The sequence below is a fragment of the Ruditapes philippinarum genome, unplaced genomic scaffold (genome assembly GCF_026571515.1).
Source record: "Ruditapes philippinarum isolate M1 unplaced genomic scaffold, ASM2657151v2 ctg1852_1_1_1_1, whole genome shotgun sequence".
In the NCBI taxonomy this organism is placed as follows: domain Eukaryota; kingdom Metazoa; phylum Mollusca; class Bivalvia; order Venerida; family Veneridae; genus Ruditapes; species Ruditapes philippinarum.
The window spans coordinates 297109-325104 of record NW_026855584.1 but is presented as its reverse complement, the minus strand read 5'-3'; the positions used below and the strand labels follow the sequence as shown (position 1 = coordinate 325104).

The 27996-nt window shown below is 32.2% G+C and overlaps 1 protein-coding gene across 3 annotated transcripts; it reads right to left on the bottom strand.

Moving 5' to 3' along the window:
• Window positions 1-135: 135 nt before the first annotated feature.
• On the bottom strand, window positions 136-27975 carry LOC132743813 (chordin-like). 3 transcript variants are annotated; one of them, XM_060732379.1, is made up of 11 exons: window positions 26977-27975; window positions 12454-12557; window positions 11579-11681; window positions 9935-10110; window positions 9297-9393; window positions 8846-8878; window positions 7157-7254; window positions 4675-4897; window positions 3468-3689; window positions 2647-2751; window positions 136-2300 (listed from the first exon to the last, which is right to left on the bottom strand). In XM_060732379.1, exons 1-11 carry the CDS (start codon window positions 27032-27034, stop codon window positions 2167-2169), a joined length of 1353 nt encoding a protein of 450 aa, XP_060588362.1. In that variant the 5' UTR covers window positions 27035-27975; the 3' UTR covers window positions 136-2166. The 3 variants fall into 3 exon arrangements, with proteins under 3 accessions (XP_060588362.1, XP_060588363.1, XP_060588364.1); XM_060732380.1 differs by having other exon boundaries at window positions 9935-10086; window positions 26977-27973; XM_060732381.1 differs by lacking the exon at window positions 8846-8878 and having other exon boundaries at window positions 26977-27973.
• Between the last annotated feature and the right edge of the window lie 21 nt (window positions 27976-27996).

Here is a 27996-nt window from a genome sequence, read left to right as displayed (position 1 = left end):
AAATTGGCCACCTTTAAATGTTTATGGAAACATTATGGTCTTAAAGTTTTCTTCTCTTTTTACTGACGTATTCGTAAATTGTGTATGTGTTAATTTTCCTAACTATCGATATGAAATGAATAATAACAACCAGTATGTACGTAAACGTTTATTAAAAGCCCAAAGAAATAAATAACAATAATAACATATTATCTTTTAATATTTACAAAATAAACATACATAGCAAATATGTAAACAAAGAGGCATAGCACATGAAAACGTGTATTTTCAAGTTGTCAAAAACACATCATTCTTTTAAATCAATCGATACATATAACTGATACATGTATATCTGTGTGCCTATAACAAAATTCCGATTGGTTATTTCGTCAGAATCGAATACATTTACATAGATCAGAGTCATTATTTGCTCTGACATTTTTACTTCTCTATTGCAGACCAAAATTGTTGAATTCGAATAAAAATGCCGAAATTGGAATTAATCATCAATATCGAAAGAAAATTTGTTTAATCAAATATATTATCTTAATTACGACCACTTTATCTATTGATGACAACTACCTTTGTACTAGAGTCAGTTGATATTTGCAATTTTTTTCGTATACATATTTATGATACGAAATAAAATATGTAAACACTTAAAATTTAGATTTCGGCTCCATTAGCTGAAAAAAATCTCATGATAAATACAACATAGTCTCAAGAAAAACAAGTTACTGTAGTTGTTTTTATTATCATTGTTGTTGTTGCTGCTGCTGCTGCTATTTCGACATTTTCATTTTGCCAAACAAATTAAATGAATATACTTTACTAAAATATATGTTTATAATGTTTACATTTTTGTTAAAACATTATCGAATTGTCAAAGCTAAAACGATTTGATTAAAAGACATAAAGATTTTTTTTAAAAAACAAGTGTATTTCAAACATGGAAATGTGCCCTGTTGACAAAAAATGCAGCAGAAAAAAAGACTTTATTTTTAAGTCACGGGTAAAAATGTAGATAGTAATTATAAAACTTAATTGTATCTATGTTATTGCCGTGGAATGCGGGTTTTGCCAGATGTTCTTCGGAGGCAGTATGTGATTAGTGTTATTAATAGATAACTGCTGAAATTAAAACAACTATGCAAACGTAACAGTAAATTTTGTTTCTTCTATAATTGAAATGTCAATTCAAATTAAAAAACAAACAAAATAACAATAAACATGATCGGTACTTTTATGGAAGAATAGTTGTACGTCCAATTAAATGGTATCGATATGTTGTGTTGTGTTGTTGTGTTGTATTCTATTGTATTGTCTATTGTGTACTGTCGTGTATTGCCTATTGTATTGTATTTAATTGTATATTGTGTTGTATTATATTGCATTACATTGCAATGCATTGTATTGTGTTGTTTTGTATTGTATTGTATTGTCTGTTGTCTATTGTCGTGTATTGTCTATTGTATTGTGTTGAATTGTCTATTGTATTGTATTGTATTTTTTATGATATTGCAACTGTTTTTGTTCTGGTTTTGTTTTTTATTGTATTGTTTTTTTTATTGTATTGTTTTGATTGTATTGTATTGAATTCTATTGTATTGTATTGTACTGTATGTTAGCAACTTATGACAGTGCTGACAGTCCACGTGTTCAGATAAACACTCTTACTCCAATATAAAAATAATAAAAGAAAACAAATCAAATAAATTAGGAAATCAAATACAAAATGTTCACCACCTTACGTACAGGCACGTAATTCTAGCTACTCAGTACACGGTACCTGTAGATTCTACCTATTGATTTCCGTCAATATATATGTATATGCAACACTAAAGGTAGATCTACCTTTACAACTAAAATATAACAGAAAACATAGCATCAGAATTATTGAGATTTAATACATCTCAAGTATCAATGAACTTTGGCCTTAAGCACCATAGATACTGGCTTAAATAGTACAGTATGGATCACTGTACGTAGTGTACGAGTGTACGAGTTCACTATCCGTGTTTTTTGTGTGTGTTTTGTTTCTGTTACTACTGAACTCCCAAGTTGCATTTTTAATGCAAAATTAACCACCGTCGATCGAATCAATAAGCACATAAGGATAATATACCATAGTAATAGAGAATTGGAAATCTTTTCGCTGAAAGTTTTTCTTTCCCCTACTTAAATTTCTTAGCACTCATCTCCGAATTTCAGCAAACGAACTTTGACCTTTTGTATTATTTTTATGAAAAGTTCCGGTTCGCAGTTTTCCTCGCATTTCTCAAGTTTATCTTTTAATCGTCTTTTGAATTTTCTGTATTGTGCTGAAAATAAAATGAGATGTTCAGTAAAAGAAAATAAAATAAAGTAAAAGGAGTATTTAAGAAATATCATATAAACTATTTTGCCATTGGTTTCTAGTTTTGTATTTAAACAAATGAATTTGCTTCAAATTATGTATTTCATATACGTTCAATGCAGCCTTTTTTACACATTTTCCATTCTAAACAATCATCAATAATATTAAGGTTTCCAGCCGCGTGGGTTTAAATCCCATCAGAGGCAAGCCGTTATTTCCTTGATCAGCTGTAATGTTTAACTCAAAAATATTTTTTCTGTTCTGCTCTTTCCTGTTTTTATGTTATAAATCTTTCGGGAAAAACAACTTACATTTTCCGGCAGTTCCCACAACGTTTGTGTTATTTATTGTTTTGCGGAATTCTGTAGAAGAGACCACTTTTGGTTCAGTATATGTAATCACGCCTCTCTGGTTTTCTGTTAAAACAAACAACATATATTTTTTTAGAAAGTAGAATAGCCATTGCTTAATTCTTAAAGTTGTATGGCTCAAGATGAGCCAAAATAATTCCAAGAAAATCAAACTTAAGTAAAATGTATTAATATTTTAAGAAAACCAAAAGGATTCATGTAATAATGCACATATTATGTGCGATTAATGACTGATTTTCAGTATTTATCAATATATTTCTACTGCGTGCCTAACGCAGTAAGGACTAACTATATGTCCCCCACTTAAAAATGAAATATGCCACGGAGCTTCTGTCTGTAGATATTGCTGTTATGAATTGAAATGAATAATTTTGCAAAAACAACCCATAACAGACAAGTACAAATCAGTGTTTTGTAAAAAAAAAACAAGTTTCTGAAGGGAAACAATCATTAGACGAAAAACATGATTGAATAGGATTTACCTCCCTTGTTTTCTATAAAGGCGGTTTTATTGCTCTTTTGTGTGGGGTGCTTTTTTGCTTTTTTTCTTTCTTTCAGATTTTATGCTTGACTAATATGGATATTTTATCATTCATAGATGTGCTAAAATCGAAACCACTCATTATTAAGAAATCTACTTTATCAAACAAAGATTTAATGAACGCATTTTGTCCAGAGTACAAAAAGTCAGTAGCTAGTGAATTTAAGATATTTAGAGTGTTAAAAAATATAAGATCATTACTTCTTGCTAAAATGATTACCTTTGTTCACCGTCCAAGTATGAACATCCACGGTGTTAGCTTTTATATCATCAAATGCAATTAGCAATTCTGTGTCAGTAATAGATTTATACACTAAATATACAGTCTTTTTTCTTATGCACAGATTCTCTAACGATATCCCGACGACGGCCGTCGGTTTCACCGCCTGTGTAGTCGTTCTCTCTTTTCTCCGTCGCCGACGATTTTTACATGAATCTTTATCTGAAAATAAACCGCTTCGTGTTTAAATATGACGTATTAAATGATTCCAAAATCTTTATTGTATATATGTTATGTTTTTTAAAGAAAATTTAAGTATTTGCCAAAAATAACCGGCCAATCAGGTTCACCAGTTCCTATAATTGTTATATTTAACAAAATGTTAAAGGGGCTTTAGCCGCTTATGCAATCATACTAAAACATTTTTTTCAGAATCAAATCAATACGGGACGTTTGAAACTACTGACCTATGTACGGTAATTGATACGGAATTTAATCATATCGAAAACAAATACACCAAAGGTTTTATGAAAATAATACATAACGACACATTTTCTGGAATACATTTTATATGAAAAGAAAACCCTCATAATTAGTATCTATAAAGCCGTTGGAGCCGCAGGATAAAAGAAATTAAAACATAATCAAAAGGGGTTTGCCGAAATGTCTAAAAATAAAAGGGCGGTGTTTCGTAATTTTTTTTGTTTCGTTATAAAAGCCATTGACTATTAAAGACGAAGTGGAGACGAGATACAATTATTCTGTACATTACGATTCAATCAAAAGAAACTGACGCTAACTTTATACACAGTATATCCTTGATTAGGCAAATTTATGTTTGTAATATGAACAATCATTCGCCTTTAATCGGTAATAGATTTGATCTAATGAGGGTGGGAAATGCAACGTGATATTCTTAGGCGTGATACATCATATTGCAGAAACATTACAAGTTCCCCCTTCCCTTTATCAAAAGCGTATATAGATAATATGCACTATATCCCAGTTAATTATGCAAAGAGCAGTACCCGTAAAAGACTGACTTTAAAACCCTAAAAAGAATAATTAAACGAACTGGACTAAAACTAGAATAGGAAAGTCCATAAAATACAATCTATAAAATACTACGGATATGAAGAAATAACAAAATGCCGTTGTCGATTCGTTGAGAAAAAATACCGAAACCTTAATGATAAATGCAAGCTACCTTTATCTTTCCCTTTACATTTCCGCTTTTTCTTTCCTTTCCGCCTTTTATTTCCTTTTCCTTTGCCTTTGCGGTTTTTATTTTTCCTATCTCTTTTCTTATTTTTCTTTCTGTCCTTTTTCTCGGGACACGTTTTACAACATGCTCCGTTGGGTTTCTTTGGGTGCCGGCAAGGTAATTCGTGATCTGGTAAACAATCTTTCTGGCATTTTATTTCACCGTTCTGTTAAATAAAAGTACATTTGGGTTATTAAGTCTGATTCGATAAGCTGCTTTATAATATTATTTAATATTGTAACTGATTTGATTATATTAAAATATTTCCTAAACTCCTCGCATCTGTGACGTCACGCTTTGCTTAAGGTTAAAGTGTTCGTGCAAGCAGGCATTATCCTGCAGAGTTTACGATTGTTGGTAAATGCACATGAGTGATTAGATTATATATGGCCTTTCGTCGGGGTGATCATATCTTAAGTTATTGCAAGGTGAAAATGGAAAAAGAACAAATTATTAAAATTGTAAAGCTTTAGTTTTGTAGTTTTGTACTTTTTCGGGATTGTTTGTTTGTTTGTTGTTTGTTTGGGTTGTTTTTTTTTTCTTTTTTTTTTTTTTTTTTTTTTTTTTTTTTTTTTTTTGAAAGGCGGGCTTTATTACTATTATTTTTTGTTAGTACAGCTGTACTTTATGTTTTAAAATGCTTAAAAACTTTTTAAGTTTTCACGTCGCGAGTCGAGTAAGAAGTAGATACAACGTATGTCCATATATTAAATCTACGTTTTGAGATGTCGCCTCTCCGATTCCGTATTTTCATGTTAACAAAAAAGATACGCTATCATATTCTAGATTCCGAGAAATAATATAGACACAATTCAAAGTATCCGAAAAAGATAACTGGCAAAAATAAGGTATTAAAACGTCCAATAAACAATGATCTATTCGAAACATGCTGTTAGAACGTTGTAAAAGCAAATAAAATCAATTTCTAGTTTGCCAGCTTTATTACGATGAAGAAATGATCAAATCTCTGGGTTCGAAATAATTATTCGTAGACACTAGTGAAACATTAACGATAAATTCGATTACAAACGAAATAAACGGCTCCTATATTTTCATAGACTAGCGCCAGATTAATTGAATCATGTCTAAATAGATAATGATATTGAAAAACAATAGCGCCAAAATTTCATGGAATTCTAGCATTTGGCACCAAAGTTTTCAGATTCGGCGAGACAGCGTAATAAACAAACATATCGGAAGACTGAACTTGGGCTCCTTAAGGCTTAAACAATTGATTCCATAGACAATAAAGGCCAATTATACCGTGTCGTAAGTTTCTCAGACCGTAGAGTAATGTTTCAATTGAATAAGATACTTTTTTATTTCACGTTTGTTACGTGGAATTTCATTGGACAATAGCGACGTCTATATTTTATACCCATGACGCTGTTTAGTATTTACGAATTCATTTTTGAATATCAAGGAAAGTAATTGTGCGGTAGTATTATAAATTCGTTATGAAGATGGTTTTCATTGATAAACGGTTGTTTGCGATACAAATTACTAATCATAAACTTTTTTTTATTAAGTGACTCACCGTCAGTAACCATAATAATATATTGTAATTATCATGTTCAAAACTTCATTTCATAAGGAAAAGAATAAATAAATATTCCTTTATCGTGTACATGAAGTAAGCGAAAACGTTTGGATACGATCCGAGAAAACGACTACCAAGGATATGGTATCTCAATAATAAGACATATTTTAATGTTTTAAGACATGTTGAGTTAAATATTTGAATGAGAAACTTTCCACTTTTCATTATCAGAAAGTTCATGATTATATAAAAAATAAATAAACGGAAAATGATAGCAAACGAAAGCAAAACCGTAGGTGTAAAAATATCAAAACAAAACACGAACGTCTTTCTCGAAATGCTTGGTGAATGAAAATGTTTCAGAATGCACCAAACAACATAAACATATTTTAGGAGCTTGTGAAACAAATATAACATTTGGCCTTGCTTGAGATGTGTCGGTCGTAAACAAATTATAGACACTTGAACACAAAGCCCTGTTCTATTGATACATGTGGTTTGTGTTTTTTCATTTAATTTCATTAAGCTTCGGTTTGTAACTTAATCAATAGCTAAACGATATGTATGAATCTTTATTCATTCCTGAAATTAAAGTCGAAACTATACAAATTCTTCTATTCAATAGCGGAGTTTAAAACTCACAAAAACTTAGTAACTTTGCACTTTCAATGTTTTATTTATTTATTTATTTATTTATTTATTTATTTATTTATTTATTTATTTATTCATTTATCTTTTTATATCCAGTTTCACATACTGTTAAATTCACCAATCGTTCATTCCGTCTGTCCGTTTGTCTGTTTCTCTATTCGTGTGTACGTTTGTTCGTTCGTTCGGCCGTCCGTCCGTCCGTTCGTTATAATGGACTGGTAATATATAACTTACCAAGCAAGTGCATGTTATACAATCAATCTCTCCCACGGACTCAACAGTTGGATGCCATTGTGTACCATTGGGTTTAATACCACTGGAATCAGAGCAGTCTAAAAAAGAAACAATATGTAAATTAACCATATACTTCATGGTTACGCCAAACTGTTAACATTCAATTACCTGGTAGGCCTTTTAAATGATTTTTTTTAACATTTTGTACGGAAAAGTATTCGTCTTAACAGTACCATTTCTCGATCATATGACCTTCATGTATAACTTCGATAAAATTCGGTACTTTTCGTAACTTTCCGTATCTAGATACGTAAAGTGACTAAATTAACCGAATTTACACGAACCATTGATAATAGAATTCCTTGCTTTACTACAATGAACAATAATACTATAAAGTTGTATATTGATAACGAAAGAATGAAACTGTAAGAATGTTATTTCTTTTTTATCAGTGCCTGGAATAAATAGTTGTTATTATGGCGTCGAACGTTGTAAATAAATTCATAAAATGACTGTTTATGTACGCCTAGTAATATAACCAAGATGGAGGGTGGATCAAATAAAATTCTTCGACGGTGATGTTTCTACAATATTTAAATTTAAGCATGCCGTGTTTAGTTTAGTACTTGTGTATCCGAGTTTAGAATGTTTGTATTTCAAATAACTTAAATTTTCGTTACAAAAAGAAAATGCGTCGGTTGTATGAAGGTTCGAATTCATTATGCCAAATATTGGCGAATATTCATCGAGTTGTGAAAAAACCAAACGGTCATTCTGGATATAAGACTGAATCCTCCGAGTCGCCCTAACAAAATGAGCTTTTCTTTGAGAGCAATCGCAACTTTTCGGCCTGTTCGTCAAACTTCGGATATGAATAATTGCCGAGATGTTTCGATTATTTTCAATGGACGCGTTATATTGATCAAGTTAGATAGACGCTTATTGTATTTTTGTCTCAAGTGCTCAGCGTGCTAGTTAATTATATTTTTAAAATAAATTATTATATGCATCCATATCGAATATCATTTTCAAAATTGTTTAACTCATTCGAAAAACATCCAATGTTCAATATCTTAATAGTACGTTGTTCAATATAATTTGATGTAAAAAGTTTGTTATTTTGTTAAATGCATGCTTTGATGTATGTTAGGCAATCATATATGTATTTTGTTAGTTTCTTTCCCTCGTGTTCAATGTCACGTTATATATGGTTGAAAACTAAAATATATATCAACTTTTATATACATCTGTTTAGAAATTATTGTCTGTGCATTATTAAGTAATAATATTTTGGGTTAGGACAGCGTACGATATATGCCAAATGGACTTTTTAAAAGAAACTGACCATCTAGAATACAAGCTAAGTCACGAATATTCTTTTATTACGAATTCGTTTAAAGCGAATATTGGATGTAACAACGAGCGTTTAGAATCATCAGTGAAATATAAAGAAATATCGCACCAGAGTAATTATTCTGTATTATCATTGCTTTAAATGTAGAGAATAAGAATAATTCTTGTTCTCGTCTTATTTCATTTTCTGATACGAATATTGACGTAGCATATCGAACTTTTACGAGCTTTTGCGGAAAACAGTTAACGAATCATCAATTTTTAAACCGAGTCGAGAAAATCAAATGATTGGTCAGTTTCATTTAAATGTCTCGTGTTTATTTTTAATCTTTTTACCATTCACATCTTTTTCTGTAGCGACAGGAAAATCTGAAAAGTTTTTCGGTAAATTTCTTTTTAATATCTACAATAAGTTGCCTGAACACAAAAAGATCAATAGTCTTGTTTCGGGAATATATAGGGTAAAATGTATTATCATTTGATTGTACAGTCCACTCCGGATACAACGAGATCGTCGGGACTTCGCATGGTTCCTCGTTATAACCGGGTCTCGTTATAACCGAGGCAGAACAAATTGAGAAATCCAACACCGTCGGGCATCATTTTTTTTAATTCTAAATCCATTTTTTACATCAAAAATATACTTTTTTCTCTCTATACATCAAATGTTTTGCTCGCTTTGTTATATTTTCTTGCGTTAATTCATTGCCCACGAACATTTTAAGGAACAGTAACTCTGTCAAAAGTTTAAGAAGAGGACGGTAACTCTGTCGAAGTCAAGACTTACCTGCACATACAGGACAGCAATCGTCCTCTTTCTGCACTAATTTTGAACACGTTTTGGGGACCAGGCACGTCTTCAAATAGCACAGAGGTGTTCCATCCTGAAAGGCGAAAAATAATATTATTATATTTTACACTGAGTTATATATCTGCATTTACGGTAGTGAGTTATGTACAACGTTTTCGAAGGTGCACTAAAATGTACTGATACATTCTGATATCAAAGAGCTGTCTATTAAATATATCGATGTAATTGGGCCGATTTACATTTCTTTGTGAAAATGTTTTGATTAAAGGCACAGTATGCCTCAGAAATCAATTTGTTTTTAATTATTAATAAATGTCAGACATAGGTTTAAAATGGTTTGCGTTTAACGTGCGGTAACGTGTCACAAAGGTAGCAAAATGTAAACAAAGTCGTATATTTACTTTCATACAAACTATCAATTCACTATAATTATATCAAATGCCAACAGAGCAAAAGAAGCAAAATATATTTCATCTTTATGGCAAATGAGTACTTTTATTGACATTGTAACAAGAAACCAAAAATAAGATTTTTTTAAGAAACTAAAATGATGGCATATTTGAAGCATTGTGGGCCTTTAATTTTTAGAATACGAATGTATATGAAAGTTATACCTGGCAAATGCATAGAACACATTGTTTATCTGTGGTAGGAACAAGACCGGTGGAATTCGAGGCGTAGCGTTCTCCATCCCTGTATATTCTTCCGCCAGGTCCGGTGCAGTTAGCACGTTTGTAGGAGTTACTTTCGTCTTCACTTGCACTCACTGCAGGAGGAATGTTGGGAATATCTAGATAAAATAGTGCGTTAATTCACGAAAGAGTAGAAAAAACAAAATATCTAGATAAAATAGTGCGTTTATTCACGAAAGAGTAGAGAAAAACAAAATATCTAGATAAAATAGTGCGTTTATTCACGAAAGAGTAGAGAAAAACAAAATATCTAGATAAAGTAGTGCGTAGATTCACGAAAGAATAGAATAAAACAAAATATCTAGATAAATTAATGCGTAGATTGAAGAAAAAGTAGAAAAGAAACATAAAATCTATATAAAATAGTACATTGATCCACCAATGTGAACAAAAAATATATCTAAAGTAAAATAGTGCATTTATTCCAGAAAGTGTAAAAAACAATATATCTAAGAAAAAATAGTGCGTTGATTCCAGAAAGAGAATAAAAACAAATTATCTAGATAAGATTTAATTCACGAAAGAGAAGAAAAGAAAATACCATTACAAAATAGTGCCTTATTTACACAAAATAAGTACAAAAAAACAAAATATTTAGATAAAATAGTGTGTTAATTCACAAAAGAGTAAAAAATATATAGGAAAACTTAAAATAACAAGATACGAGAAGAATAGAGGAAAACTTAAAATAACAAGATACGAGAAGAGTAGAAGAAAAAATGCAAAAAATAAAATAACAAGATACGAGAATAGTAGAGGAAAATCTTAAATATCAAGAAACGAGAAAAGTAGAAGAAAAAATAAAATAACAAGATACGAGAAGAATAGAAATAAGGTACGAGAAGACTAGAGGAAAACATAAAATAATAAGATACGAAAAGAGTAGATAAAATGTTAAAATAACAATTACAAGACACAAGAACAGTAGAGTAAAACTTAAAATAACAAGATACAAGAAGAGTACAGGAAAACTTAAACTAACAAGATACGAGAGGATAAAGTCACTTGTTCACGAAAGCTAAACTTGTATAGTGCGCACTCTTATGCATTGTTAATAAAATCATAAAAAAAACTAAATACTATTTAAAGATTTGAAATCAAAATGAAATGAAGAAGTAGCATAAAAGACTAAATAAGGACATCTGTTAGTGACAGGGATCAATGGTTTAAGGTGGCAGCAAGCACACACAATTATTTACAAAGAGGTTAAAATTAGAAAACGGTAAACAACGTGTTATAGCAGATGAGATGCATGTATATGTTTATCATGCTGTATGTTCCAATTCAATAACAAATATACATGTATATCAAAGAATTATGTCATAAAGTTTAATAAACAAGTTATATTAATATAGAATTTGTGTTTATTTAGAGATTTTTGTTGTTAATATAATCTAATTAAAGTAATAAAGTAATCAAACATAGCATTTATACTTAGAAAGATTTTGGTAAATTGTACAACAATACTACGGTCGAGTTATCACCGACAATTCATACGAGGAAGCCATAGGAACGGTCAAATTGTCACAGAATATCTATACATGGAAGATAGAAATTTTTACCAACCTTCACAATAAGGGCAACAACTGTGTGGGTCTTTCTTCGTTCTCGGGCAATTAAGCTTGGGACATTTATCTGCCGTGTTTACGCACCTTACGTCGGATTCACCCTGATAAAATAACGCATAAATTATCTTATAACAAATTATGAATGAAAATGAAGTGAAGCGCAAAGTATGTTGTTAGGTATGAAAACTTTATGTTTGGGTTCATTAGGTCCTCTTGTATTTAAGCACATAATATCGTTTATCTTATTTGCGTTAATAGTCTTTATTTTGTATTGTGAAATCAATAGCTAATAACGTAGGATGATATACTAGTAAAAATAAACACGTACAATGACTTAAGCAAAATGTTTTTGACAATTTTATTCCGGGTATGAATCAAACGATCAGTAAATAAAAGAACAACTCCAACACAAATTCTAAGCTTTTTTTTGCTAGTCATGCTAAAGAAACTTAATACTTTTCTTCAGAAATTAGTATGTTAAGACTGAATTAAGTCTCATTTTCGACTGACGTTTATTAGATATTCTAAAGTAGTTTCTTTCCCTTCTTCTTAGGACATGATATTCAAGCTCTGTGTCTAAACAAATCCTCGCCCTTTCGACAAAAAAGATCAAAAGAAAGAAAAAGATAAACAATAGCATTTTTATCGATTATCGAGCTACATGTAATGGGAGGTTTACAACGTTCCTGTTCTTGTTACGGTATATTGTGTAATTGTGCTATATTAATTTTTAAATTCCACATTATTATAAACCAAGAAGCCGCTAACATTCAGGGTTTGATTTACTCGTCAGTATACGATATAACCCGCAGTATATGAATGAAACCAAGGGACGTATTAAATGGTGAATTCTAATGACAAAACTGTACCTACCCGTTCATTGATTTCACATGTACAGTTAACACAGGTTCCGAAAGTTGCTGGATGCCATGTTTCCCCTACAGGGTACACTTCACCTTGAAACACGCAACCACAGTCTGGAAAAACACAGCACAAAAAATATAGTGTCTTTGCTTTTGTAGTAGTAATATCACGATACCCCTTATGTCCTTTCAAACAAGGATTTATTGGTTCGTCTAGGGGCATCCCCTCGTTCTTAAACAAAGCAAATTTCATTAAGGTTAAGCTTAAAAAGATATACCCCAATCTTGTTAAAATTGAATATTAAAAGTGTGAGCAGCTGGAAATTCAACTTTAATTGATAATTCAACTTCGGAATTTTAAACTTTAATCTTCGAGGTGGCTGGCTATTTAAATCTGTTTGGAAATTAAATTTTTAAATTTAAGGATTTCGATCTTTGACTGCTGCCTCGGGGTTCAAAGCTAGCTCGTGATATTCAGAAGTAAACTGAATTTCGATCTTCAATATCTGTGCTTACTTCCTTAAAAAAAAAAAGAATATGAAAAACTATATGTTTCAAGAAGTCTTTATTGTTGCAACCATGCATCTAAATCATTGTTCTTCTATTGTCTGATAATAACAATGACGGAAAATCATTTAGAAGACAAAGGCAGGTCACAGTGTGGCAAATTATGATTCTGACAAATTAAAGCGATTATTGCAAAGTAAATCAATAGAATTGTACTTAATTTAGACATTGCAGCATGAGACATCGTGTCTACGTTGATATTTTCTGTAAAAATGTACTTCATATATTGGCAAAATAAGTAGCGGAGATCCTATAAATTATAGGAATTACCTTATGATAATTATGGGCTGTCATTGGATACTTAGTTCAATCTAATAACAAATTAAAGATATAATTGTAATTATTAAAGAGCTATAACTTGTAAACAAGTTAAAGTATGTCAACAATAACCAAATATCACCAGTCAGCGTAATATAAACAAGTACATAAGTCGTTAGGGTCATTCCGTGCGATAATTTTGTTGTGTTTGTGGTACGGTTTGTCCTTTCAACTACACCATTTCCCTTTGGATGGTTCTAGTGAATATTGTTTAATCGTCTTAAGTATACATTTAATTATGTTAATTTGTCTTTTTGTAATATGCAGTATTCATAAACTTTAACCCCTGTTCAACATGTATCATTTTAGCAGGCCAGTTGTGTTGTGTCGTTTTGCAATTTCACTTGTTTGCGTTGCGGCATGATCTTGTAAAAGACATAGCAACAGTTTAGTGGATAACATTATTGATAACGTAATAGGCACTGGGAAAATGTACTTATTTGTAAAATACAATACCCAATAGGACAGATGATATTTATTTGTTCTCGTGGGTAGGGGAAACAAATTATTTACTAGCCCAAAAACGTTCATTGTACTTTTATATTCAATAAACAAATAAAAATAATTACGACACCGTGCCTCCTTGAAAACCCATTAAAAGACTTGAGATAAACTATTCTTTTCTTGGAATAATATTGACAGAATGTCTCTAAAGCAGACGAGATATTGCCAATCAGTTTCGTTATTAGACAACAGTTATTTACAGAGTTTATTTCAGGAATATGATTCTGTCGCAGTCGGCTCCTCATCGCCAATTAACGACTCGAAATATTGACAATAAAACGTCGCAATGATCTTCACAAGGCCCCGTAGAATGCCATAAATCCGTATATTATCGTCAAATGATATCAGAGTATGACAGTCTGAGTTTAGGACTATTATATAAAAGATTTTCGATGAGTAATCGATGATATCTTGATCATCAGTTGCGTGGGGAACATTCTCATGGAAATAGCAGCAATTTCGAAGCAATAAATTTACCATACGCATGACAATAGGAAGTTGGAAGGATATTTTTGAGATGTGTCAAGTCGGCAGACGACAATTAGTGGTTAAATTAAGCATACACGAGCCTCGATTGTATTCCAGTCTTTCCTTACCAAGATTTGCATATCTATGAATGGATCTTGAGGGTACATATAGATAGGATCGGTATATGCATCATTCCTCATACAGTTGTCACATTGTGATATGGGCAATATAATTTAAATAATGGGCGACTTTTATTGTGACGTCACATATTTCTGGACTTTTATACCTCTTTTTTGAAGAACGACTCCTAATATATGAGTACTTGATACCTTTAGAATGATACCGTCAAAACGTGTAAATTTCGAAAAGAATGATTCCTTAGATTACAAGCTCGGGTTAAGATGAAATTAAAAATACATAAAGCATATATCTTTCTTTTCAAATTTGTAATGTCAAAAAGAAAAAAACAAACATTAAATATAAACTTGCTCCAATGTGAATGCACTTTTCACATAAAATATTCAAAATATTCACTTTCGTATAAGAAGTATAAACATTTTTGTTTTATTTATTTCGATAACAATACTAACATTTGTACTGTCCACAAAAAGTTAAAATTGCACATATGCCATCGTCGGTAAACGGAAATCCCCCGGGACAGTTGCCTACCCCACCCCTCCTACCCGGACGAGAGTTTGTCCCCTTTTTTGTAGTGGCGGGCATTTGCTCCCTCTGATCTTTGGAGGAGACGGACATTTGCCCTCCCCTTAAACATTAGAGACGCTTCTTTAAAATAATATATCTGACAACTGCTGTTATATTTCGACAACGATTTCGGTGTTACGTTTAGCGTATATTTTGAATCACAATAACAATAAAATGTGATAATGTCAAAATAGTGTACAAAAACATAGCATGCGATAACGAATTAGCTAAATCAATCGAAGATTGTATTCAAAAATTTGAAATCGCTATGGAACTATCGCAGAATTCCCGTATTTCATAGTCAGTCGAGTTACATATGATTTTGAATAATGGATGTAATTGAATTTCAAAGATAAAGAAATGCGGGGGGATCCATAATAAAACCGGTTACGTTATAAGATAACAGTTAAAACATTGATAAAATTTAAAACATTTTAAAGAATGAAATATTGAGAGTAATCTATGAAAATTTCTATTAAGCTTTACGGATAGGTATTAAAGTGAATTGGCCTATACAATTGGCACTTTTTCTATAAATATTTCAAATACTGATAAAACCCATAAAAAATGTATATTGTTATATAGATTAATTATTCTTGTTAAAAAAGATGTTAATATCTGGTTTTAAGCGCTTTAGTACGGACATTTATTCGATATCATGAATTATGATATTTTGTTCCAGAACATTTTATTATCTGCTACATAAAGATATGTTTATTTCCCACTTATCAATATCATCCAAGTATAATTATTTAATCGGTTGTTATCAAGTATGATATTAAATACAAAATTATTTATTGTAAAACAGATCTTCCATTATGGACCTATTGACTTTAAAAATTGTTTTTATAAACCCTCTACGGAATGACGTAAATATTACATATTTTGAATACCCGGTTTGTTTTACATATTCTAGTTAAGAAAAAAAAAACATTTACAACTATAATGAAAATAGAATTTGAATAATGGACAATAATATATTTAAAGAATGGTTCTTAAATATCTCATGGGACCAAAAGTTTTCAATGTTTGACCTTCACACAATCGAGTTCGGTGCGATAAATGAGTTTCAAAAAAATTAAAATTTATTGTCGTAAGAAAGTTGTCTCCTGCCAGAAAATGGGTGCAATAGGCAATATGACAACGTCTAATATTTATATTTATTTTAGTATAGATTTCGTTACAGATACGTCATGTCGGTGCTCTAAGACACGCTTTCCCGCTTTTGTCGCTTTCATTCACATTATTAGCAGACAGGCGCGTTGGGCTGACTCGCTAGACAAACGTAAAGACAGTCGGATAGTCGTAAAGTCAAATCTCGCCTATAATAAGATAATAAACTTTCTTATCTTCAGTTGTACGGGTTAGTAAATCATTATACGAATTATGAAATCTGATCCGGGGTATTTAACCAAATTTTGATATGATATATATACTGTTTTGAAAATTAATACATTCGTACCCTTGATACGACAGCGTCTATGATCCGTTGGGGGAAAAAAGGCGTGTCGCTCCTATTCAAATTAAATTGATTTTAATGTGTCTAATGGGTGAAAAAGAAGAATAAAAAGTGGGGTGAAATGTGGTTTCGCAAGTTGAATCAAAACAACTTTCTACAATAGCGTGTATCAATAGACAAGATTTTTGTAGCAATTTATTACCGCTTGTTATGAATATACTGCCAGCGAAAAAAATGAGTGTATATCAAAATCCCCTTGATCATAATCCCCTTGGTTGAAAAATGACATAGTGATCGAAATCCCCTCAACAGAAATGACCGGGTGTTCATAATCCCCTTGATGGATAGTCAAAATCCCCTTGGCAAAAATGATGGGGTGGTCAAAATCCCCTCAACTTGTGAAAAACAACCCCCTTTACTCAATATTCTTTTTCCTTTGATCTTTTGTCACTCCAGCTAAACTATTGTGTTACATAAAGAAATGTTGCAAACAGCAGTTACATTGAGTAGAGGAAAGAGTATGGAGTATACTTTAGCAATATAATACAGGTTATTTTTAAATACTCCAATGTTGTCATTTTCATGTTAATATAAAATATAAAACCAGACATAATATTTCACTCTTATTTATTTTCTGACAGCACATTTTACATATGTTAGCACATTCACAGAATTTACATAAGAAATTATTTGAGGGGATTTTGACTACCCACTGAGGGGATTATGACCACCCCTTTATTTTTGCCAAGGGGATTATGATAACCCTGTCATTTCTGTTGAGGGGATTTCGATCACTATGTCGTTTATCAACCAAGGGGATTATGATCAAGGGGATTTTGAGCGTCTCCCGAAAAAAATACACTTTAAAATGAAATAAAATATCGTACGTCTACTCGGTTGATACTTTCACTGCAGCAAGACAAGAAAATACCGTAAAAACTGAACAGCTAGACCATTCAGTATGAGCACATAAAGTATTTGCTTAATGATGAATATATTTCATTTTATCATTATCATTTAAATAAATAGTAGAAAAACCTATGTTCATATATTGCACGTAATTTTCGTGGTTCTGCTCGGCGTTCATTGGAAGCTGGTTGGTCTTTTTCATTCCATATATTTTTTTATTACATTTTTTTCTTATTTTAGGTATTGTAAAGCAAACAATAGACTATGCGTGTCCTTCATATAAATCTTCATTAAACATTTAAAGTACTGACTGAAATAATTCCATATTATATTCCATAGACCAACGGCCACATTCGCTCAAACCAGGGTCTTCCAAAAAGAATTTAATTTTTATTTGAAAAACCTGCTCAAACTGACCTGGCTTATTTTGCTTTGATTGGTTTTATTGTAGAAAATACCATAATCGGTAAAAGTTAAAAGATATAATGAAAACAAACAGCAATTTATGCTCGGCCTTTATATAAAAATCAGTAATTAACTAAGATCAGGTATGCGACATATTACACATGTAAATAATTATTATTATACTCGTGCATTAGACCACTGGCTACAAGTCAATGGTTTTACATACGCAGGACTCATGTCTATCTCTCCAAAGTTATTTATCAAATATTTACGTTAAGGCCGAATGTCTGCATTACATTCAAATCGTCAATAAGATAAACGTTGTTTTTATTTCGCTGACTACAAATATTTATTCTTCTGTCTACCTATGACTGGCTGTCAACACCTTAATAAAGTACTCGATTTGTGTTTGAACATATTCCCAGGTGTTCGAACGACTCCGGTCGACAATCAAACCGAGCCGCTCTGACAATCGAGCGCAGCTTAGTGTAGACCCATAGGGTCTTTTATCAAACTGAAGGTGTTGGGAAGGCAGACAGGCTCGAGTTGAGGTATAGTCATTAAAACCAGTAAGGTGTTACAACTTCTAAGAGGCGCAACGAAATCCTGTTGGAAAAAAAATTCTGACACAATAATCAACAACTGGCAATTAGCATATGTACACATACCTATTACATTTTGCCCTGTCATCATAAGATTTTCATTATAGTCGTACCCACTTTCTGTCTCTCCCGCAAATTGGGATAGTCAGTTTAAAAGTCTATATTTTGAACATAAATTTGACGTCTAATTAGAAAATAATTTTCCAATCTTTCTTTTGAAATACTGGGGGTAAATATAGCCGTGTATCTTATAAACAAAGTTGTTTAAGAGGACGATCGTGTATATATAATATGGGTACTTATCTAAAATAATGATGTATTAGCTTATTGTTTGAGCAGACCAAATGGGCGACCCATTTTTTCTCTTTTGTAACGGGGCTAAACATAAAGCTGAAGTTACTAGTTACTTATCGCAGACGACAATATTTGAGAGACAGGTGGCGCTGCAATTTTTAAAAGAAACGAGGAAAAAGTGCTATGTATTTGAATAGCATTGTAAATTGGGTAAATCAGTGTCTCGCTCCGTGCAGGGAGCAAAATAAATAATAATTAACCGGAGTAAATGAGATTTAATGAGTTTAAGATTAAAAGAATAAAATGGTGTTTTACTTGGGTATAAGACTGTCGCCAGGACGAAGTTAATGAACTTGTTTTAAACTTTTTTTTTCGAATTTCGAGAACCAACCTTTAGGTCGTTAATTTTATTACAATTGAATTCATTTGTGAACAGTTCAATGAAATAAATAGAAGATTGTTATTTTGAATAAAGGTATCGAAAAACGGGCTTAATCGAAAAAAACGAAATACCAATATTTTGAGATTCTTTTTATTTATTTGTTAAAATCTTATCTATTACATTTGTAGCGAATTTTGTTTCGTTACTTGTCGGCACGTCTTGTGCGGTATGCGCATTTTTTTCTAATTTTCAATCTATTTGCATTACCGCATTAAAGATATTCTCTGCACTTTTTTAAATGATGAATACGTTATTGGCAAATTATTGATATAATTTCAAGTTTATGGTTTAGTATAATAAACAAGGCGCCGTATGTACAGTTTACAAAATTGTTAAATGTTATAAACGTTTACATTCTTCTTCGTGTCGATAAGAGCTTGATTGAAATCGGCGTTCGAAGGAATTGTTCTCAAAGGTGTACTGATGTTTAGTTTGATTTTATTTTAATGATTTTCGATTATATTACTTTGCTTCATCGGATCCTGCTGCTGAAAACGGAAGTGTTTAGTCTTTGCCACCGGTATAGAGCCAGGCCAGTCTGAACAATATTATTACCATATTATGCATGTGCAATCTGACCAGGCTCTACCAACTTTGATTTTTCATCTTGATATCCCCAAAATAGATAATGGAAAGTTCCAAAAATGGAAGCTGGACAAGCCCATGTCAGAAATTCAGCAGGTTAAATTTGATAAATGTGAGACTTTATGTTAATGAAGATTTGGATGAAAGAAAAAAAACCTAGACCCTCAAATATCAACAATTTCATGGAAATAAATTGAAAATATGAGCCAGATTTTTTTATGACTCCGTGCATGTATTCTTCACTTTCGTTCTATCATAAACTCTTTTGATAATTTCATATTTATGGCGAGTTATTATTCATGCTTTCAAGCCGTTTAGATATGGGTAACTGTATCTTAAACAGCGAAACATAGTGATAACATCACGTCGGAGAATATTGCTGGAGCCAACAGCTTTGGGCCTACTCTACCTTGAGACATAAAATTGCTTCAACGTATCCACATTTGAAGATCTTCCGACCGATAAATCTATCGATAAAATTATTAATTGTTTACAACTCATGCCTTGTAAAGAGAAAGGTAAGTCGCCTCTTGTCAAAACGACAAGATTTATGTAACTGTTTAAGCGCCATCTTTACATTATGTATTTCACTCTCTCCTCGGCGCGGTTGCTGTCCAAACTTAGGCAAAAAAATAATATTAGATGCGGTTTCAATGTTTTATCCATATCGTTTCTTTTTTATCCTAAATAAAAGAAAAATAATCTCTGACCCAAAACAGGAATAGTCTCTAAATACCTCGAGTTGACAAAATCGAATTTTTAAAAGATTATCGAGTTCAATTTTATTTATCTATTTAGGTAGCTAAAATAGATTTAATAGATTTAATTGCTTTACATTTCGTCTGGGCTCGGTGCGTATTTTTTTCCCACTATTTATGATATTTGATGTTTGCGAATTATTAGTGTCATTGCACCTTAATAATATCTACTAATGAGACGTCAATTAATGATTAATTGACCTGTATAGAAAAACGTTTTTTCTCATTTTCGTTTACTTTTCACACAGACGCCGTCTTGCTGTGATTAAACCTTGTTCGACAACACTTTGGCCCCGCCAGTCGTCTTGAAGGAACGGGAAGAACCCCGCAATGGCGCTCTTTCTATATAAGTGCAGACTAAATCATCCTAAACAAGATTCGACAGTAGTAAATAGCAATTTAATAGGGTTGGGGATGTGTTTTGGGCTATTGAAAGTATTCTTTAATATATCTGTGCGCCGAATTTCTGTTCGTTGTTTACTCGCGAGCGCCATCGTGGAGTGATACAATTTTACAGTCGTGTTCCGCGCACTACGTCACTATTACATTGCATTGTGGGACGTTGATTTGCGCATTATATGGTGCGGATTAAAGCCCGCGTTCTTTAATAACATGTTAACTGGATTAGACTAAGTTTGTAAAACATCCAGTAGCTTTGGAGTCGTGATTACGGGACTGGTGGATATTTTTACGGATATCCTTTGACTTCGTTGATGTGACACTTCAATTCCTCCCTAACATATTTGCATAAACACTATTTAATTCTAAAACGACGAAGACAAATAAAAGTTAACGTTTTAATATAAACCTAGTCTGAATTATGTTAGGCGGCATTCCCATGTCTATAATTGAATCTCCAACATTTAATCTTTGAAACAACAAGTTTTACGGGCTCCGCTGTTTTATTTTCCAGTTGAAGCCCCCATGCTTAAGTCGAGGAGTCCGTGATGTAACCAAAAACTGAAAACTGTTTTTAATTAGAAAAAATTCGACCATTCACTTCCTTAATTTTCAAGTGAACATTTGTCTCACATTTAAAAAAGAAAGAAAACAGAAAAGAAAAAACAACTCATTATTCTACGAATTCGCAACTATCTATTCCTGCCTCGTAAGTGACAATGGTATATCTTCGGATAGTTTCGTAATTTGCCGTAAAGTTCTTTCTTCTAAATGTATTGTAAGGACACCCGACTGCGCTCTTGTTGTGGCGGCAGTTTATCCGGGGTTATCTTAAACTTACATCTTCAAATCATAATTTGTTTGAAATAGTTTTTAAAAACAACTCATTGTCTTCTGTTCCATGCTTGACCCTAATTGACCCAATGCTTGGGTCGTCTTTATACTTATTTGAACCGTGTTCTCAAGCAAACATAATTGAGATAATTCTTAAGTGTATTCGCGATAACTTTGATATAAAGATGATATTAAGAGTTGTTCGAGCACCACTGAGGCAGTCGCGCGGGCACCACGACCAACTACACGCCAGGTACAAGAACAAAGAAAAATACATGGCTGTAATCAGGCGACGGGCAGTTCATCATGTAATAAATATTACATAATATCAAACAAAGTGTCTTAAAGTCAATAGTCAACACTGTTAAATAAATGTTATGATAATAATTGTACATTAGTCACGTGCTACCCACGTGCTAAACATTCTGTGCAATGAGCTTGTAGACTTTATGAATTAAAAGCTTCTCATATAAACCCCATGTTTGGAACTTTTCGACTTTCATATGAATTCGAGATAAGCATTTTTCGACACTAAAAGCTAAATAATTCTACTTGTCAATAATTGTAAAAATAATGTATCGCTAAGATTTTCACAGGCTCATTTTATTAAGTAAGCATTTAGATTGAGAAAATATTATTCTTTACTAAGTGGTTATGTTTTAACTATTCGAGTTAAACAACAATTCGAGATAAAAGGTTAATCATTAAAAAAACTCAAATTTTATTGTTTACGCAATCCAAATTGGTGTAATTTGACAACAGATGACAACATCTGATCTTGTAACTGTTCTCATCGTCCAATAACCACTGAATGTTTTACTATTTCTCTTCAAAAGCAATAATGATTACAACGATCGGGTTTATTTTCAGAATAAAACCTCCTGATCAAATGATTTAAATGTTTTCTAATTATTGTTTTCAACTGTTTGAGTAAACTTACTCAACCGAGCAAGTGCATTTGTTTAAACCGACATAGACCTAGAGTCGTGGGAAGGTCATGTTATACTGGATATGGAGAACGCATTTTGTATTATCATCATTCATGGTATAGTGCGCAGTGTGTCAATGTACGATCAAACACCGTATGACAGACGATAGCGGGTTCGATTCCCGGCCTGGTCATCAAAGACCAGTATACCCATTCTATTTGTAGCTCCCATGGTCTGTACCCAGCAATAAGAGTTTTGTTTACATCAAACTTGTTCTGTGATAGTATTATATGACCGGGTGGACATTTTTGTCAATATCAGAGTGATATTCTCGTCAATATCAGAAGGACATTCTCTTCAATATCAGAAGGACATTTTTGTCAATATCAGACGGACATTCTCGTCAATATCAGAGGGACATTCTCGTCAATATAAGACGGACATTCTCGTCTATATCAGAGGGACATTTTTGTCAATATCAGAGGGACGTTCTCGTCAATATCAGAGAGACATTCTTGTCAATATCAGAGGGACATCCTCGTCATTATCAGACAGACATTCTCCTATAGATATCTGACGAGCATTCTCGCCAATATCAGACAGACATTCTTGTCAATATCAGAAGGATATTCTTGTCATTATCAGAGGGGCACTCTCGCCAGTATCAGAGTGACATTTTTGTCAATGTTAGAGATACATTATTGACAATGTCTGAAACCACGGTATGATATTTCAGTGGAGCAAGCCTTTAATATTAAACAGTGTGCACATTAATAATTACAGAACATTTGTGTTATTAAAATGTAATGACATTTATCATGTAAGTTGAATAATCATCGACTTCAAAGCTTTATCCCTAGCCTTCGGTTAACAGGTATCCATTTGCCTTACTCCTCTGCCTGAGTAGCCTTTTCACTCGGTCTTTGACTGCACACTTTATTCCGCAACGGAATAAAACCGTCCACCCAGATACGTATTTACATCTGTGTGAAATGATGCAATGTGGGGAGAAATCATTGCTAGAAAATAACAACGGATTCGAACCCGACACACCTCGATGTTGGAACGCGTATCCTACACCTAGACTCGCCCCACCCCATTCCCGTCCCATCCCCAAGGTTGCGAGAGACGCCATGGCATAACAGTCAAACTTTTTTATAAACCTGTATGCTAAACCAATGTTACTGAGGGCATTCAGAAAATAGATGGAATATATAAAATTGAGAAATTCATTCATTCATTCAAATCGGTATTTTCCCAGTGTTTATGTAACTTTTATAATGATTTGCAATTAAATTACGAATAAACGTGATAGCGCGATGAAAATCGCCAAAAACTTGTTTGCATTTTCAAATTTGTTTACACAATTAATGTTTTCACCGCGAAATAACTCTTCTGAGAGCGAACGCCGTGCCAAAGCTTCAATGAAAGTAAAACAGTAAAATACAATTCCAAAATATTGCAAAGAAAGCGTCAGGGAATTTGTAACAACCTCCACATGGGATGCATTTGACTTAAATCGAAATAAAAAGGCTTAGGAAGTCTTGATCAACGAAAATTTTATCGTCGGAAAAACGAAAACAACAATTCGGGTTACTTTTGTTATTATGATGCAGATGCTTTGTATAATAAAAAAATATCTAGGTCTAAGTGCAAGCGGACTTATACGCAGCGGCGTGCCATATATCCCCGTGCCATATAGACCCGTGCCAAATGAATGAAATGGAAATTAGGTCAGTGTGAACTACTCATCTATGACATAGTCAAACCTATCACGGGCATGTACGTCTTAGTGTCTCATTAATAACTTGGATAATTAGAGTCAAAAGATCCCGTGTTTTTGCACATTCTGCAGAAATCTTGCAAAATCTTTAAGACAATAATTTCATAATTAATTTACTGAATCTTATTATAATTAACTCCTAAATACATGTTGTATACTGCAATTTTAACATAAAATGACTGAACTTTAGTCTGATTGATTTCATCGGTAAAAACTTTTATCATCATTCACAGAACAGAACTGACCAATAAGCATGAGATTTCAAGATTTTGTATTGATGATGTACTTTTTAAAAATGTCGGTGAACTGTTTAGTTATGGATCTCTTAAAAATAATTTTTGCAAAGATTTTAGCCGGACTCGAACTTGTATGGGGAGGGGGTTGTTTTTTTTTAAATGTTTGTTTTTGTTTGTTTTGTTTTATGTTGTTGTTGTATGTGTTTATTTATTTGTTTTGTTGTTGTTGTTTTTTGCATGAATTTGGATGCATCGGTTTACGTAATATCATCTCAACTCATATATTTATGAAATTTATCACAATATCTGATCTAGATCTGTTTAAATAGTCCCTCGCTGTTTTAATAGATTTGTAACGCAACGCGAAAGATAAACGGAACCAGATTCCTAGTTAACAGACGCTCTAAAGTTCTTTCCTTTATCCTATATCTTCTTTTTCATTCAAAGTGTTCAATTTTCCATTTCACTGCCAAAACATTTTCAAAGCTTTAAATCAATGTTTCTTACGTCTTTGATTTTTTTTTTAATTTTCATTTCGAATTATACGTCTCTGAAATAATCAGGGCATATTGGAGCCTTTCTCATTGGTAGACATACGCACAGTCGCGATTTTCTTAATAATTAACAACATTTTAAATACAGGGGCAAAACCGGGGTCAATTTAGTTAGCACAATTCGGCTTAAACATTTGCATTTAAATCCGTTTAACGGGGAGATCTAATTATTCGGATGCTTTTTTCACTCAGGTACATTGAGAAAAGGTGACTTTCTGTTTGAACTTAATTAACGCAAAGAGTCATTTTCGACACCAACTTGTATTAAATGTCCATTCCATGGCGCCGTGAAGTAAATTAGTAATTACAACTGTTTGGCAGTGTACGACAAAAAGACATGATGAGATAAAGGCCCGACCAAAATGTAATAGGTTTTTAGTTTAAGATGAAAGATATGTAATTACCTATTTCTACCTTTTTTTCAGCCGTGATTTTTTGTCGAATTAAAACCTTATTATTACGCAGTAGTGATATTCAATTATGTTTTTTTGTGTACAATTTAACGATTTAATTATGCCCCTTTTTGAAATTTGAAGGCAAACAGTGAAACCCGTTTTAAAAGACCGATGCTGACAATGAATCGTATATCATAACCTTAAAGTTGCACTTTTTCTGTCTTTAAAGAAAAATATGACTACACAGTCAAACCTGCATTAAAGGCCACCTAATAATTAAGAGTTAATTAAAAAGGCCTATCACTAAGTGTGGCGTAGTTTTGTTAATATTGTAACGATATTTTGTTATAAGAGACAATTATCTGTTATCGAAATTCATCTTTCCGCTAAATAATGGGTATTTAAGTGGACACACTATTGTTTCACCCCAATATTCTTTTTGCCACGTACGATAATTGTCTAACCACCAGTACATATTTCGCTTGGTTTTAAGTCGTAACGACACTGTTAAGACTTATGATGTCTTTCGCCCGAAGAACGTAAGGAATACTATCAAAGAAGACTTAATGTTACCTATTGTTCCCAAAGTAATCATATATTAGTAAGAGATGGTCATTATAGCTAGGTCTCACTGTATTTATCAAATAGCACTTGCTATTTTGATTGGAAAAACATTTGCGTGTTCATTCATCATATTTAGCATATAAGAATGTACAGACGGACCATTTTGACTATATTTGACTGTAACCCCATGATATTTCTACCTCCAAACCTGTACCATCGTTATCTATCTAATATAACCCCCTATCCACTCCTCCCTCACCAATTTAACTCATCCTTGTATATCATCTTGTTTTACCTTTTATAGCAGTGTAACTGTACCTGAAGCTAACAGTGAATACGATATGAATACCCACATTCCCTCTGTGTTACTTATTTTATTCCAATTACTGCGATAAAGGCCTTACATACTTGCAATATTTTATACATTTATAAATATTTACCTTCAGAATACCACCCTCTCACCTTTCTCTCTCCCCCACCCCTTCCACTCAATAATCATAGATACGTTGACACACAGAAATAAAACTTTTCACAAGAAAGAAACACACTTTCATTCAATTTCGAGACACTAAATAATTTAAGCTCATAATAATTGAAAACAAAAAACAACAACTATCTCGTATATTATATAGAAAACAAGTTTATCACTTGCTTTCTTTTCAACCAGGCAGTTAAATAGTAAAATATCGTCTGCTCCTCGTATACTTCTTACTGCATTTGCAGACGTACAGATTAATATTATACTTGATAATGCGTGTTCAGATTTCTTTAAAACATTATAATAACTATATTGTATATGAAAAGTGTAATTTTCTTTACTTACCGACTAAAACACACATAATTGTTAGTAATGTATAAGCTGATATCACAATTCTGTTCATTGTCTCAAAGAAGGCACGTAAAACTTAATGTCTTGTCATAACTATGTCAGCTTTCCTTACGCACGTGCAGAGCTTCTGTAAAATCCATCTGTGAACACTTTAACCAGAAGAAAAAGTCAATTTGATCCGTGAAATATATTTTTTTAGTCCTACTGAAATCCCTCTTGAATACGAAGATTTAATTAATTTTAAAATATAAGAAATTTCATATCAATAAATTAATAAAAGTCAAGTATTTTTGTGTCTTTGATCATACAGATGAAAATAATTCTTCCACAGTTTCTTCTCTACATTAGAATAAAACGCACCCAGTTAAACCAATGCTATTTTGCAAAAGTACAAATATATCGTTTATTTTGAGAGAAAATAAATAATCCCTCGTATTTTTCACACGATATATATGTGATATAGACTTTACTCGATTAAGTCTAGCACTAATTACTCAATTACAAGTTATAGACAAACTTTTTAATCAAACAGACCACTCTGTCGTCTGCTTCATCAACAAAAGTCGTCTGCTAAATGCACGTGAAGCGATGCCTTTCATTTCATCAATCATACAGCATTGACTATCGTTTTTATCAATGAACGTAAAACGTAGAGAACTAATATAAGTCTAGTGGTTCTATTCTTTAATTATCAAGAGAAAATAACACTTTTTTACCAAAAAATAAACTTAATTTCTTCTTTTTTATTTTACAAATATACACCTTCTTACTGCTCTAAAATAGCTTCAGAGAAAAACGTGGTGTTATATTATAATATAAATTTCTCTTTCCTATCAACGCACATATTATTGAAAGAATTGTAAACTGTTAAATTTTAAGACTTCGCGTTTAATAGTTTACAATCGTGCGTACGGTTTCACAAATAATAGTTATATCCAAAGTAAAGTAAGAAATTTACGTTTATAAACTTTTCGAAGATATATGTCTTTAGGTTTATAGAGAAAGTAAAATGTA